Source organism: Polyodon spathula, chromosome 4 (assembly GCF_017654505.1).
Source record: "Polyodon spathula isolate WHYD16114869_AA chromosome 4, ASM1765450v1, whole genome shotgun sequence".
In the NCBI taxonomy this organism is placed as follows: domain Eukaryota; kingdom Metazoa; phylum Chordata; class Actinopteri; order Acipenseriformes; family Polyodontidae; genus Polyodon; species Polyodon spathula.
In genome coordinates, this window is record NC_054537.1 from 83,401,734 (window position 1) to 83,418,195 (window position 16,462).

The 16,462-nt window shown below is 36.1% G+C and overlaps 1 protein-coding gene across 4 annotated transcripts in view; it reads left to right on the forward strand.

Annotated features, from left to right (window-relative positions):
• The first annotated feature begins 1,872 nt into the window (after window positions 1-1,872).
• LOC121314982 (RNA-binding protein 12B-like) overlaps window positions 1,873-16,462 on the forward strand; it is a 62,990-nt gene continuing 48,400 nt past the window's right edge. For 3 of the 4 annotated variants that reach the window (XR_005950183.1, XR_005950184.1, XR_005950182.1), the window contains exon 1: window positions 1,873-2,000. Coding sequence is in view for 1 of the 4 variants with exons in the window: in XM_041248799.1 (XP_041104733.1) it covers window positions 7,100-9,091 (1,992 nt within the window). In the remaining 3 variants the exon portion in view is untranslated. Of the gene's footprint in view, window positions 2,001-7,079; window positions 9,661-16,462 lie in introns of those variants that run through there. The other variant, XM_041248799.1, reaches the window with a different exon arrangement.

Consider the following 16,462-nt stretch of genomic DNA (forward strand, 5'->3'; position numbering starts at 1 on the left):
TAAAAGTAAGATGGAACAATTGGATAATTTGCAAGCTAAAGCAATAGGGGTATGCATATGAAATCTGCTCCAATAAATGCTGTGCAGGTATTGATAAATGAGATGCCATTGGAATTAAGGAGAAAATGGTTATGTATAAAGTATTGGATAAAGGCTAACTATTCATATATAATTTCCTCCTAGGAAAAGCATGGAAGATAGGTGGATTAATCATTATAAAAAGGAGAGGTGGAAAATAAATGGGGATATGATGGGTTATTGGATGCAAAAATGGATAAAAGAATTGGGAATTGAAAAGCTGAAGTTGGTAGAGAATGTTAATATAAATGTGTTACTGGGATGGTTGGTGGAAAAACCAAATAGTTGTATAGAATTGAGTGAGCAGGTGAAGAAAGGAGGGGAAACAACGGAACTGAAAAGAAAGAGTCAAGCTTTTGTATAGGAGAAGAGGTATGGAGGCGCTATGTATATACAGATGAATCCAAGGATCCAAAAACAGGAAGAGTGGCAATAGCGTACTATATTCCAGAATTGGATATCTGTAAAATAGCAAGGATATCATACCATTTATCAGTGTATGCTGCAGAAATGGTAGCTATACTATTTGCAGTAGTTAAAATAGCTGAAATAAAACCTAAAAAAGCTGTCAAATTTTCAGATTCTTTAAGTGTACTTATTGCATTGAAAGGGGAGTTTACTAATAGAAGAGCTATTATGTTTGAAATAATACAGCACTATAAGGAATGTGCAATAATGGGGATTTAAGTGATTTTAGTTTGGATTCCTGGTCACCCTGGCATTCTGGGTAATGAGATGGTAGATCTTGCAGCAAAAAGTGAGTTTAACGGTAGGAGATTAATATGGTGGTTCCTCTGGGATCGCATGAAATGGGAGTCTATGTGAAAAAAATGATAGTAAAAGAATGGCAGTAGAGATGGATGAAAGCATAAAAGGGAAGTTTTATCATAATACCCAGGAAGAGGTGAATAATATTCAGGTGAATAAAGGATTGGGAAGGAAAGAGGATAGAGCGCTGGATAGGTTAAGGATTGGACATTTAAATGAACACCTATTAAGACTGGGAAAACGTGACGATGGAAAGTGTGTAAAATGTAAAGTAGCAGAAACAACATTATTAAAATGTGAGAAATATGAGGAGCAGAGAAGGAGAATGGAGAGAAGGCTGAGGGAAATGGAGGTATCTGAGGTCTACATAAAGAGCTTGCTGGGAAAAGGGAAAGAGGAAGGAAGACTGAAAAAAGAAAAGATACTGACTAAATATATAAAGGAAACAGGAAAAGAAGGGAAGTTATAAAAATAATAAATAAAGATGACAGAAAAAATAAAGTAAAACATAGACAGACAAAGGACTACAGATAGATGGCGCTAATCATCTAAAATAATAGATGGAATGCGCCCTATAGATTTAACTAGAAGAAGTTTCTGTTTAGAACACAGGACAAACCTTTATGGGGAACGTATTCCAATTATTAAATATTGATTCTCCCACATCTAAAACAAAAGTGTACTTTCTGGTGAACGATTCAGAGTAAGCAGTCAGTTCAAATACTGAGAAAGGAAACCTTGATAACTGATTTAAGTTGGTACTTGGTACCTTTGGAATGATGTACAAAGCGCTAGCATTACAATTGTTTAAACTCGATGTCACTTTTTTCTTTTTGTAATCACCAGTATTGTTGTTGTTGTTGTTGTTGTTGTTGTTATTTAGCATAAAGTTTAAAAAATCAAAACGATTTCGCCTTTATTAAAAAGACTGTCAGAAGCCAAGGGCTGTGAATCTGCCTTTGCTTTTATTAAACTAAGCTCTTCTGTACGCATGCAGTAACTCCGCCTTCGAAAGCAGAAAAGGCATCAACCTAACGCCATTTTAAGCCGTGAGCAGCACTGAAAGTTCATTTGGATTTGCGTGGTGGATTCGGTTACCTCTTCCTGATCACATCTTTGAACAGTATTTTTCCATTTGCGGTATATTGTTGCAAGTACGTAAAATGTGTGATTTTAATCGGTTTTCCGCGGTGTATTGAAATATTTTGAACGAAGTAACTGCGTGGGACAGGATATATTTGACATTCACAGGATATGTGAGTGGTGTTGGGCCAAATTAATTCGACACAAACTGGTTTATTCTCATCTGTGCGGGAGTCGCAATTTTGGTAGTTAGTTTGTTTTGAGTTTGTTGTATTGTGGTGTTTAATCCAACCAGTTCGTTTAAACGTTGTAAACGTTTCCGTAGATGTAAAGAAATGCTAGTAAAATCTATTGTATTCACTGTATTCACAAATTTCCTTATTGTATTTAATATGGCAATTGTTTAAAGGAAAGCAAGTTGCCGATTTCATTATGGGTGATCAGCTTATTTTTTAAAAGCAGGCATGTTTTATATTGTGTAGTGTGTTGCTTTTCGAGAACATTACCGATTCGTGTGAAATTAATTAAAATATAAAATAAAACTAATGTTCTTGTCGGGATTTATGTCGAATGACCGGTGCTTTAAGAATTAAAACATTCATGAATATAGAGAGGTATTCAAATGTTTTTAATAAAATGTAGTGTTTTTTTATGACGTATTGCACGTTTGCGTCAGTTCATTTTCGCCAAAGCATCAGACGTATAAACCCTGATTAATTTGACCCAAACACCTGCCGTCATGTATTGCCAAGTTACATGCAATCGGATCCTTTTTCAATTTGCTGTATATATGAAATACTTGAAAATAAGCACAGTAGAGCAAATACTTATGTAACCGTTTGTTTGTAGGTCTTTAACAACTTATACAATTCAAATAATATTTTATTGTGTACTGCAAGTTTATGTATTCTGCTAAAATGCATTTAACCAGTGCATTTCCATCCAATATGGTAGGAAAAGCATCTAATGCCATTTTTCTTTTAAATATATTGTGAGCCCTCCAGGAATTATTTTTATGATCTCTCCTTGGAAGTGTTCCTGGAAACCAAGTAATGAGCTGCCTTAATGTTAAATATTTTATTTTCAGCAACAATACTGTACAGTCAGTGTGTTAGTTACAGACTTGACTAGTATATCTGTAAATTGGGTGTTGCATTACTAGGAGTAGTATTTATTTATAGTGACCTGGTAGTCAAATTTAGTTTTTCCACCGATTTGTCAGTAGACCCAGCATAAACAAAGCCAGGTCTTTTATGTTAAATCATTGATACAACATTGATAAATGCAATACATTGTGTGTAGGCTTACAATTGTTAGGGTAACATGCTTTAATCTGCTGCAAATTAATTTAGCTTGTGCAGTGCAAGTGCTTGCTTTGTCTCTTATCCGCTCCCTTTAAATGGAAAATTATTTTGAGTTGAGGCACTCAATAGGATTGATAAATGGTATAGAATGCTCTTGATCGAAATGTGTTGGGTTTTGTGCAGAAAGGTGATTTTGGTGTTCTTGGATGAACATGGTTGGAGAATATGAAACCTGGATGACTTTTTTTTTTTTTTGCCTGGAAGGAAAGTTGAAATTACTGAGCTGAACTCAGGAAGAAATCACAAGGACAACCTGATTTTTTTTTTTTTTTTTTTTGGGTGAATTGGAATTGCAGCAGAAGTGCTGTGAATTTTTTAAAATGGACTTTTGGAAACTGAACTGTGAGACTTTTTTTTAATTATTTTTTTTGAATATTTTGTGTTCTAGGCTGTTTCCAACATCGGCCCATCATGCAGTGCAGCGTACTTACAACTGATACATGTTAATATTGGCTGTGAAACAGGCCAGTGACATGTTTTTACGTTGCACAGCATATTTGACACTTGTTGTGGAATTGCAATGACCCTCAATGGTGTGTGGGTTTTTTTTTTTGCTTAATATTTGTCTGCGGATGTGCTGTTGTGGTTTGGAAGTTCTGAATTCATGGAAACTGGTTTGCAATGCTGTCTAGTTACTTTTCCAGGGTTATGTTTCAAGCTCTCCTACTGTATATTGGTTAACATCGGTTACTCTAGAAATTCCAAGTGAGTTGCCTATAGACCTGGACCACATTATTTGTTCAGTTGCCTTGAGGTGAGCTGTTTGCATTAACTGATGCTGTCAGTTTGTGATGCATTGAATCTGAGATGTTTTTTGGTACGCTCTGATTTTTGTATGAACTTTCATAAAATTATATTTGTTATGACTTCCATGATGGCCTATAGAATCATAGAACATTGAATCAAATTCAGATGGTTTGACATAACGTGTCTCCTGGCAGCAGTCAATTGCAGTGCAATTTGAACTTCTTTCGGCAGCTAGTGCACTAGGCTGTTTGGAACAGGCCTATATGATAACCAGTTCTAAAAAAAGACATCTAGTTTGATTAAGTTGCAAGAACTGTTCTTTTTATATGCAGATGTAACCACTAACACCCGTTTCTTTAAATTGGAATGCCATTGATTTTATATTCGTTAACTTCTGAATGCAGAAATGCAGTGCAGGCAAAGGATACTGATGTCCACTGTTGTTGCACTGTTTTATATGGCTAATTAATAAGTTGGTCATTTGAACAACCAGTTGGTTCAATGTTTGTCTGTAAATAAATAGATTGGATATTAGATGACGAATGTGGCAGCCTTATAAAATTATGGGGAAATAAGCCACAGCGTAATGGTTTAGTAACATATTAGATGTTTATTTTGCCAATCGGGCTATATTCAGATCAGATTTTTAAATGAGGATACAATTGCATAAAGAAGAAATATAAAAAAATTGTTGGTTTTAACTCCATACATTTAAAAAAAAAAAAAAAAAAAAAAAAAAAAAAAAAAACTTATGGAAATATGAAATTAAAACATTTTTGAAAAATAAGTTTAACAGTTTTGTTTACAAACGTAGTCTAAGCTTTATAGTAGTCCTTCATGTTTGTGTAGGCTTTTGGCTGATTTTGGATTTAGTTTGTCTTAGTGCAAATCCAATGTGGTTGTGCACACCCAGGGTTCGATTTTAAGGGATTTTATGATTGTCCCACGGACAAGTGCAAGGCAGCTTGCTGGTTGTCCGCAAACCAAACTGATTGTCCACAACGCACACAATGTTATATACAGTGGCTTGCAAAAGTATTCAGACCCCTGACCAATTCTCTCATATTACTGAATTACAAGTGGTACATTGAAATTTCGTTCTGTTTGTTTTTTTTTTGTTTTTTTTTAAAACACTAAAACTCAGAATCAATTATTGTAAGGTGACATTGGTTTTATGTTGGGAAATATTTTTAAGAAAAAAATAAAAAAACTGAAATATCTTGCTTGCATAAGTATTCAACCCCTGTGCTGTGGAAGCTCCCAGTTTGCAACGATGAAAGCAATTGCCCTAATGAGGACACATATTACCTTACCATTGGCCTCCACCTGTGAACCATTAAAGTTGCTGTCACATTTTCTGGATAAAAACCCCACTGTTGAAGGATCATTGGTAAGGCTGTGAATCTGAAGGAAAATGAAGACCAAAGAGCATTCTACAGAGGTTAGAGATAGTAATACAAATGCATAGATTAGGGAAAGGGTACAAAATAATATCCAATTGTTTGGATATCCCAGTGAGCTCAGTTGCATCAATAATCAGGACGTGGAAGCTGCATCACACCACCCAGGCACTGCCAAAAAAAGGCCGTCCCTCAAAACTCAGCGCTCAGACAAGGAGGAGACTTGTGAGAAAAGCCACAGAGGCCAACAATCACTTTGAAGGAGCTACAGAGTTCATTGGCTGGGAGTGGAGTAATGGTGCACCAGTCAACCATATCAAGAGCTCTGCATAACACTGGCCTGTATGAGAGGGTGGCAAGAAAGAAGCCGTTACTCGAAAAGTACCATCTGAAAGCACGTCTGCAGTTTGCCAGAAAGCATGAGAGTGACCCAGCTGCGATGTGGGAAAAGGTTTTGTGGTCAGATGAGACCAAGATAGAGCTTTTTGGCCAAAACTCAAAAGCGCTATGTGTGGCGCAAACCTAGCACTGCCCATGCCTCAAGACACACCATCCCTACAGTGGTGGTGGCAGCATCATGCTGTGGGGATGCTTCTCATCAGCAGGGACTGGGCATCTTGTTACAATTGAAGGAAGAATGAATGAAGCAAAATACAGGAAAATACTGCAAGAGAATCTGCTTCAGTCTGCTAAAAAACTGAAGCTTGGGATGAAATTCACCTTTCATCAGGACAATGATCCCACGCATAAGGCCAAAGCAACATTGGAGTGGCTCAAGAACAAAAAGGTGAATGTCCTACAGTGGCCCAGTCAAAGTCCTGATCTCAATCCCATTGAGAATATGTGGCACTATTTGAAAATTGCGGTCCATAAGTGTCGTCCAACCAACCTGAACAACCTGGAGCAAATCTGCCAAGAAGAATGGGCCAAAATCATTCTGACACTGTGTGCAAAGCTGGTACATACTTACCCCAAAAGACTTGAAGCTGTTATTGCATTGCTGTTATTTGGCTCTACCAAATATTAATGTGTGGGGGTTGAATACTTATGCAAGCAAGATATTTCTGTTTTTTATTTTTCTTAAATATTTCCCAACATAAAACCAATGTCACCTTACAGTAATTGATTTTGAGTTTCAGTGTTTTAAAAATATAATATTGAACAGAACGAAATTTCAATGTACCATTTGTAATTCAGTAATATGAGAAAATTGGTCAGGGGTCTGAATACTTTTGCAAGCCACTGTGTGTGTGTGTGTGTGTGTGTGTATATATATATATATATATATATATATTATATATATATATATATATATATATATATATATATATATATATATATATATAAAATGTGTGTGTGTGTGTATATATATATGTGTGTATATATATATGTTTACATTTTTCACTGTCCCAGACAAGCCTTAAAATCGAACCCTGACATCTCGTCATTGCCCAGCACTTCTTAGAAATATTTAGATGTTTGCATGCTATTGTAGTATGCAACTTATTTTACAGAGCGGAATGACCGTAGACTATTTATTTAATGTAATATAAAAATATATACCTAGGTGTCAGGCAAAACATGGGTGAGAGAACTTGCTATAATAATGCTACGTTTTTGTGTGCCTTTTTATCCACAGGTGCTGATATTGTGCTCAGCATGGCTGTGGTCATCCGTTTACAGGGCCTTAAAATCACTGCAGGGTCTGAGGATATACGCAGTTTCTTCACCGGACTGACAATACCTGATGGTGGGGTACATATAATTGGTGGGGAGCTTGAAGAAGCTTTCATTATTTTTGCCACTGATGAAGATGCAAGGCGTGCTATGACACGATCAGAAGGGTGCATTAAAGGCTCTCCAGTCCGTCTGTTGCTGAGCAGTAAGACTGACATGCAAAACACTCTTGAGGCAAGCCGAAAAAAATCTGGAAGTACTGATAGGGAGATTACAGACAAAAGACCAGCATTCAGAAGGTCTGAAACAAGGAACCTGCCTACAACCTTTGGAAAGGATCTCGTTGCAGAAATTCGAAGAATGAAACATTCAAAATTGACGTCTGGCTTGCAGGGTTCTGGATATGTGGATATTGACCATGATGATAATCTTTTAACTAGTAAGTTGAATTGTGATGGCTATTATTTGCATTTGCGTGGAATGCCATTTTATGTCACAGAAGGTGATGTTCGAATGTTTTTCAAAGGATTGGCTATAGATGAAATTATCTTGCTGAAAAATAGACGAGGCCAAAATAATGGAGAAGGCATGGTTAAGTTTGCAACTCCGCAGGATGCACGTGAGGGACTTAAACACGACAGGGCATATATCGGAACTAGATTTGTGGAAGTGAATGCCTCTACAGAGAAGGAATGGATTGCTGCAGGGGGTTACATAGGGCCACATGAAGAGGCTCTCTATGATGGCTCCAGAGACCTGTCGCCAGTATATGTGAGAAGCTATTGTAAGGAGCGTTCAAGGTCACGGTCACCAATAAGAAAACGGCCTAGTGAGGAGGAGCATTGCGTCCTGGTGGAAAACCTGTCTCATTCTAATGACAAAAGGGATATAAAGAAATTCTTCCGACCCGCAGTCTTGGCTGATGACCAGATTTTGTGGTTACATGACAAGTATGGTGGCAGGACCAGAGAGGCTTTTGTTTTATTTAAGAAGTTAAAGGACTATAGCAGTGCATTAGACCGCAAAAAGGGTAGGCTTGGGGACCGCACAATATACATATCTCCCATTTCAAAGAAGAAAATGGTGGAAATGATTGAATCTGAGAAGCAGAAGCTAGAAGTGTACCATGAAAGATCTGTGAAATTGCAGGGAAAAAAACAGCATTCATCAAGTGACGACTATGCATCCCCAAGAACATGCATCTATGTGCGAAACCTTCCATTTGATGTCCAAAAGGAGGAGTTGAGGAATTTTTTTGCTGGATTTTGGCTAACTGAGGATTGCATTCATTTGCTGTATGATGACAAAGGTGTTGGGCTTGGGGAGGCATTGGTGAAGTTCAAGTCTGAGAACTGGGCAATAAACGCAGAGCGTTTGAATAGGAGACAGTTTCTAGGACATGAGGTGTTGCTGAGGCGTATTACAAGGGAACAAATGCAAGAATTTGGAGTTGCAGACCATTTGGTAAAGGAAGAAGACCCAAGAGAGAATTTTTCTCCACGGTACAGTAGAAGTAATGAGAAGTCCTTTTTCCCGGATGAAGGAGAAGTTTCAGCGCCTGCATTAAGTGTTCACTCAAAAACAGTAACACCCCCCATGCAGGACTTCATGTTTGGTCGTAATACTGGTAACAATGGATTGTATCAAGCAGTGGATAATACTGGTGGTTTCTGGGATGGAGGGCAAGGAACTGTGCTCCATGTAAATGGATCAAGTGGCTTTGCAGAATGTGAGGGTCCCACTTGTGTCAAACTGATGAACTTGCCATACCAAATAAATCTCAACGAAATCTATGACTTCTGTTATGGCTACCGTATAATTCCAGGCTCTGTCTCATTGCAGTTCAACAAGAAGGGTTTGCCAAAAGGTACTGCAACAGTTGTCTTTGAAACACATGAGGAAGCACAATCTGCTGTGAAGGAACTGAATGGCAGACCAATTGGTACTCGAAAAATCAGTTTGGATTTCCTTTAGACTAATGTGGGGTTGAGTGACTATAGGATCAGTGCAAATAAAATATTGACATTTTATGTAATTGCTAACAAATGACTGAACAGCATCTCATTGTGAGTTTAAAAGAGAGCTACATAAATGAAAGTTGTGTAGAGTATTACATTGGTTTAATCGTCTGTAATTGAAGTGGCTGTTTGGAATCTGAACTTGGTTGATTATGTGCAAAGTTGACATTGATGGATAAAGTGGAATTTGTATCCTAACTTCTTTATTTTTGAGTTTTAAACATCTGCAGCTGTGACTAAATGTAAGACTGCTTTTCAATTGCATCTGCAACATCAGTATTTCTGCCTACGAGTTGATACACCCAGAACTAATTTGATTTTTTTTTTATTGCTTTTTAGTATTTTTTTTTTTTTTTATCCGAGCCAAACACTACTTCTGTATCGATTTAAATATTTAATGTGCATCACTCTTGTGTTCTAAGGGGGGAAAAAAAGGGGGGGAAACAAACAAAAAAAAATTGTTCCTTTTACTTTTGTATATTAGGTACTCGGCCTTGGTGTTCAATAAATGTTCTGTAATTCTAGAAATCCAGCTTCTTAATTTTTTAAAGATTCGTATTTGTATGTTGTGTGTGTGTGTGTGTGTGTGTGTGTGTGTATATAATCTGTTACCACCTTACTTAATATCATACGTCGTTTGTTATGATTTTTCTAAAACCACTTGCTATGCACTATAGGTTCTTTGACAAATTACCTCTCAATATCATCTCACAATCTTGCTTAGTCACGTTTTGTGCAGCCTGTCAAATGTTGCGTGGCCGTGTTTTACTAAGTAACCACAGGATGTAATTCATTTACAATGCAACTAAGAACCCGTAATCATCTTGGTTGAGAACTGACATTTTGGGCAGCCTGTCAAATGCTACTTGGGCAGTCTTAATGGGATACAGTTCAGTTACAAAACACTGTCACCAAATATTTCTTCTTTTAATATAGTAAGTCTTATGCAAATGCTAAAAAAAAAAGTGAAACGCCAAACTGATAGCTCTCATCAGTCAACTATTCATGGCTTTTTTTTATTTTATTTTTTATAAAGATGACACAAACTCTTTCATTAGTTAATGATACAAAACATTTGTCGTGTAGTAAACTATCTACATTTGTGTAAATGTAAAGAACAACTAAATGTACAATATTAAAATGCTGCTCTTTTAATTTCATTAGTTTTTCTCGCACTTGTTTGATCGGTTAATTTTATGGGCATCAGTTGATTTAATTGGCAGATTCATCCCTTCACATTTTAATAAAGGTAGCAATCTTACAGTGGCTATCCTGCATAGTAATACATAAAAATAATCAATAGAATATTAAAAAAAAAAATAAGCCCAATGGGAACTTGGTTGTTTATAAAAGCATTTCTGTTTTAGTAAGTATAACACATTTTCACAGAACCGTTAATCCAGAAAAGTTAAATAGCAAAATATAATTGATTGCACCGTGTAACAATTTTTTTTTTTTTTTTTTGTAGTTGGGTAGTAAGTGTTATTTCCTAATTGCTTATGCGTCAAAAGTATAGAAAATGGCTATTATTCCCCACAAACTTTGCTTTTGTGACCAGGACAGTGATATTTCGAAATATCACTATTTCCAATGGGAAAACGGGCAAATGTGTGTCTTTTCGTTCACATAGTCAGAAAAAAACAACATATGAATCCAAATTAACATGTATTTATACTAAAGTAATACAAAGATGACTACAAAAGATTTAGAAGCGAGTAGTTTTTGAGATTTACGATTATACTGTATTTGTATAAATACATGTTAATTTGGATTCATATGTTGTTTTTTTCTGACTTTATGTGAACGAAAAGACACACATTTGTGTTACGTAGTGTTGTAGTACATGCAGACAGTGGGGATTGTTCTGGATGTTGCATAAAATGGAAATGTGTGTGTGTGTAGTAATAACCAGATACAAAGTGACGTGGGAAGCCTTCTCGCACGCATTCTTTCTCAGTAGGGGATGTTGGGAAACGGAGTTCAAAAACAAATTTGTAATTTTTAAATTGTAAACAAAGTAATCTGCGATCAACTTTTTTGTTGATTAATTGATCTGATTATCTGTTTATACCTATATATATATATAATATATAAAACTGCAGTGTACAAAACGGCATATGAAAGAAAAGCTTTCTAAGATTTAAAAATCTTAGATGGGACGTTTCACACAAAAGCGCTTCAGCTGTTTAAAAACAAAAGTTTAAACCTTTTGTGCAAGTAAACGTCTCCTGAATCGTAAAAGATTTTGCCCCTTCTGATTACTGTGTTGTTGTGGATGTGTTACATTGCAAATGTTTCATGCAACAGGTTGTGCTGTGCTACGTTCACATTTATTTATTTCTATATATATGTGTGTGTGTGTGTGTATATCTACACACACACGTACTGCATAAAAGAAACGCAACACATGTCTAATGAACTTAACATATTAAATATAGATATCAAACAAAATCATAGAAAATGTGAACAAAAATACAGATCAAAATTCAGTATGGAACATGACACAATCAAAACGTTACAAAATTAGTATTGAGTCGGGTATGACATCCCTTCCCATTAACACAATCCTGGCAGCATTAACGCATAGACGTGATCATCCTCTGGATAGACCACATCAGGATGTTCCACTACTCTTCCTGTGCAACTGCAGCCAACTGGCGTAGGTTGGCTTGTCACTGTTGTCTCCTGTGGATGGCACTGGCAATTTGGTCCCACAGATGTTCTAGTGGATGCGGGTCAGAAGAAAAAGCTGGCCATGGCAAGACCTTGACATTGTTTTCTTGAAGTTGTGCAATTGTAATCCTAGCACTGTGCTTGTGCATTGTCCAGCTGAAAAATGGACACTTCCGGATTGGCTTGCAGGAAAGGAAAAACTGTAAAGTAGGTATACAATGTGAATAATTGATACAGTTATTATTATTCATTGGTGAATAAAACACTCCACAATGCTCTCTGCTGCTACCTCAGATGTTCTTTGGCTTCTGAGCATGCAAATCATTTTCATGCAGATGGCAACCTACACTTATTCTGCTAATGTGTGGGTTATTTCTGCCTGGAATTTTTTGTGCTGTAGCCACTGCAGTCTAAAAATGATTACGCAGATCAGTTGGATGTGACAGTCCTGTGCCAGTGTGGTGGTGATCCTCTGACTTCCATGGTGTGGCTTGTCCCTCATAGAGGTGGTTTCTCTGGACTAGTCTGCCGATTGTTGAAGCAGAACATCTTATTATCCGGGCAACTTCTTTTGTCAACCATCCGCCTTCATTCATGCCCATAGCAACCAGGTTATCTGCATAGCTTTGAAGTTAACATGTTAAAAGTTTAATAATTTTATGTTAAAATATAAGTGATGAAATTAATTTGCAGAGACAGTGTGATACCTCAAAAAAAAAAAAAAATGCGCTGAGTCGATAAAGATCCAATGACGGTCATAAGTCATTCAAATTTTCTCTTTTCGCCTTAAAACCAAGTATCATTTAAAAGCTTATAAATTGAAGAATATTATTTTGAAACTTTTTACAGAATTCAGAACCTGGTAAAATCTAAAAAAGTTTCTTAGTAACAATTTCCTCTTACTGAGGAATCCCTATTCAGTGTTTCAGGTGCTAGAGGAATGACTGTCCCCTCAAGAGATCCAGTAGTAATCTGTCCATATGAAGACCCTTTTTCCAGTAACTATTTACACAATTCAGAACATGCTGGAATTAAAAATAGCACATAAATGACAAAGAAATTACAAAGTGATAAAGTAAATCGTCTACAGAAATAACTACCGATAAGCGATTAGTCTAACAGGTAATTTTTATATAAAAACAATATGTTAACCAACTGGCAAACATGATAACGTGTTCAAATATATTAGTAATGTCATGGCATAACATATGTGAGCAAGAACATAAACAAAAGAACAGATACAAAATCAAATAATGAATCATCTTTCCTTCCATGTTTACAGAGAAAATAAAATCCAAAAGCTCTTTATCCTCCAAGTCAGGATCCTCGACCCCGCTGGCGTAATCACAACTACTCCCTTTCTCCAAAACTAACTGCATTGTAGCCTGCGTAACTACCAATTTCATTAGAAAAAAATAAAAAAAGTTCTGTTTTCACTCCTAACTACAATCCCATCCGGATTCAGAGTACATTGAGCCTTCTCTTCAGTCCATGTGATTGTTTTAAGCCTCTCTGTATACAGATCACGTTTTTACGTCATTTTAAATCATAACATTTGAAAACAAAATGGGCAACGTTGTGAAACGGCTCGGCCCTGTGGTAAGTGTGCCGGTTCCCGAAATCTTAGTCCTGCTTTTTTTTTTTTTTTTTTTTTTTACAACTTTCGGATGTGTACGATCATTTTTAACCAGTGTGTTACATCTTGTTGGTGAAATCTGGGTCCTCCAGCCCATGAACTGCTGAAACACTCCCATATCATGATCGAACCTTGAAGGCTTTCCTTTTTTTTCTCAAAACATACTGTGGTCCGTTTTAGGGGAAAAGTTATATTTTAGTTTAATTGGGCCAGAGAATGTAGACTTGCACTGTATATTCTTCTACTCATGAAAGTGAAGGTGTAACTATTGGCCCTTTCTGCTTTGAAAATAGTTCCCCTTGATGTGATGGTGGAAATATTCCAAAAGAAAGTACAAGAGACAGGTAAGATTGTAGAGGTAGGCCACAGTGACCTACAGTTACTGGTAGCTCAATTTATTTATTTTTCTCCCGTGGTGTGGGATGTCAGGCTATTTTGTAATCAGATTTTTAAATAAGTAGTGCTAATGCGACCATAGTAAAACAGCATCATTCTAGACAGTATTTAAAATATTTGTGTATCTTTCAAAAATGACTACACTTGATAACTGTACAGTATTAACCTGTGTAATTGTCTATAAGATAGGAATCCCATTTACTATAGAAGTAGTTTTACCTGTCTCGTGATATATTTTCATGAATTGACTTATTTCCATATTCGTTTTCAAATTCTGTGTAGGCCCACATGCATATTTTTGCATTTATCACATCTCTGGTTATTAGGGCATTGGCTGTTAACCATTTGCTTTGGGACAATTAATTGTAAGGAGAGGGGTACAGGTTGTTACTGAGGACTGGATGCAGCTCTGGATTATTGCAGTAAAACCTGTCTAATCCACTTTTTGCTTTTGCACCAGAAAACTACCAGATTATACAAGTGTGCTGGATTAGAGGTACTACGAAACCTCAAACTGCACTTATAAATAAAGGTATAAAAGACTAGTAACATAACTTTTAATACAATTCATACAGTAGACGTACATGCCAGGTATATCCAGAAAAGAGGCTCCAGGTTGTGGAGGGTGCCACACATTATAAAATGGAGATTTGATCAGGACCCAAACATTATGCCGAGTTTTACATGATTCCGGTTTGTAAAGGGGCTGGGTTAGACGGGTTTTACTGTACTAACTAATCTGCATGCATAGCTTTAATGGTAGACCACGAGTGGGAATTAGTACATTTCCAGCCTAAACAAAGTTACCGAATGGAGCTAGTAATTTTGACCGTGTTATTTACTTTCAATTATAACACCCATCCAACAAAAACATTTTAAATGTGTATTGGTTTGAAACAATTAAAAAGCATATGCAATATAATATGCAAAACTGAACAGATGAGGAAAATTATGAAATGTTAAATTGGCTTTTTGATGTATTAGCCATTTGGCTTGCACCTTACAGCAAAGATGAGCAAGACTGGAAGAGTTAATTTTCGTCCTCTGACATCACCCTCCTCCTTTTTACAGAGTGGTTGGGGTCCTCTGCTGCAGAACAACCAAATATTAAGAAACAAAGGATTAAAGTAAATATAGATAACAGTACATTAAAACAGCGGCTTAACATTTACAAACCATGCTTTTTTTCAGTCCCTTCCCCTCTTCCTGCAAAGAGTATATGTATGTATTTGTTTTACAAATCCTGGAAAAGACATCAACCCATTTTGATTTTTTGTGATTTTAAGTTGTTTTTCTGGTTACACAATATTTTGTATATATAAAACTAGTCTGATTTTAAGATTGCAATACTGGTTATGGGGGAATAGAAATGTATTGTCAAGATCAAGAAATTCTCAGGATCTTGACATTTCAAATATTTATCCTCTGTGAAAGTACTTTAATGCATAGAGTTTTTTTAAGCAGGTTAAAAACTAATTACTGCACATACAAACTGCGCAAAATGACAAATCCACAAAATTAAACAGAAATAAAAGGTCTACATTTCAAAATATTCAGCCCAGAAGAAATGTACATAATAGAATTTAAGTTTACTGTGTTAAATTATGTATCTCCTCTGACAAGTGATGGTACTTCTGTTACTGCAGAAGATGGCTTCTAGAGCAAGATCCTGTTAACTTTAACCATAATAATGTGTCTCAATGATCCAAGCAGTGGCATCTTAATGTCACCATCCTAAAATATATAAACGTGCAAAAAAAAAAAAAAAAAGTTAAGTGTATTGGTATTCTATGTAGTAAAAATAGAAAGAAGAGGATCAATAATTCAACCACAGGAGAAAACACAAGGAAGATTAATATAGTGGGCGACTGTATTTCCATCCAGTACTATTAGGATTATTAAAATAGACTCCACTGTCCCGGCACTTGCGCTGATAGCTCACATTTTTTTGTATTCAGAATGTTAATAATTTGAAAGTGGTTATACAAGGGCCAGTGACATTGTTCTTCAGCCTATTTCTAAATAATCTCTTACCTGTAACGTCCCTGAAATATTCCTTGTTGAACCAGTTCTGTTGAGTGATGATTTGGAATTACCACAAACTATTTGTAAGCGGGACTGGTAGTCTGGTGGGCGAAGTGTACTCCTGAAAACCTGCCAAAACAGTATGAAGTGCTATACTGTTGCAATTTAGAACTTCTAGACTTCTAAATCTGAAATACACTGTTAGGCACAGAACTTCAGAACTACATTATTTGTAGTGTTGCTTTAATGAGCAATTGTAGATATACTCTTCAAAAAATGCATGGTCTAGTATCCCATACTCTGATCAGCACTATTCTTGGACTGTTCATATAGGGAATTAAATATTATCAAGGCTAATCCCTTCCCTACATATTGTACATCCCAATAAACTGCTTAATTCAACTGTAATAATGTACTTAAAGTAACTTTAACTTCATGGAAGTACTGTATTCTCTAAATGTGTCTGTAAAAGTAAGACTGGTACTGTGAATACCACATTGTAATGCATTTTTAATGACTATTTAATAACTACAGTACTATACAAAGATGAGAAAATAAAAACAACAAAGTTCATCAGTCTACAAAAGTTTAAATAAA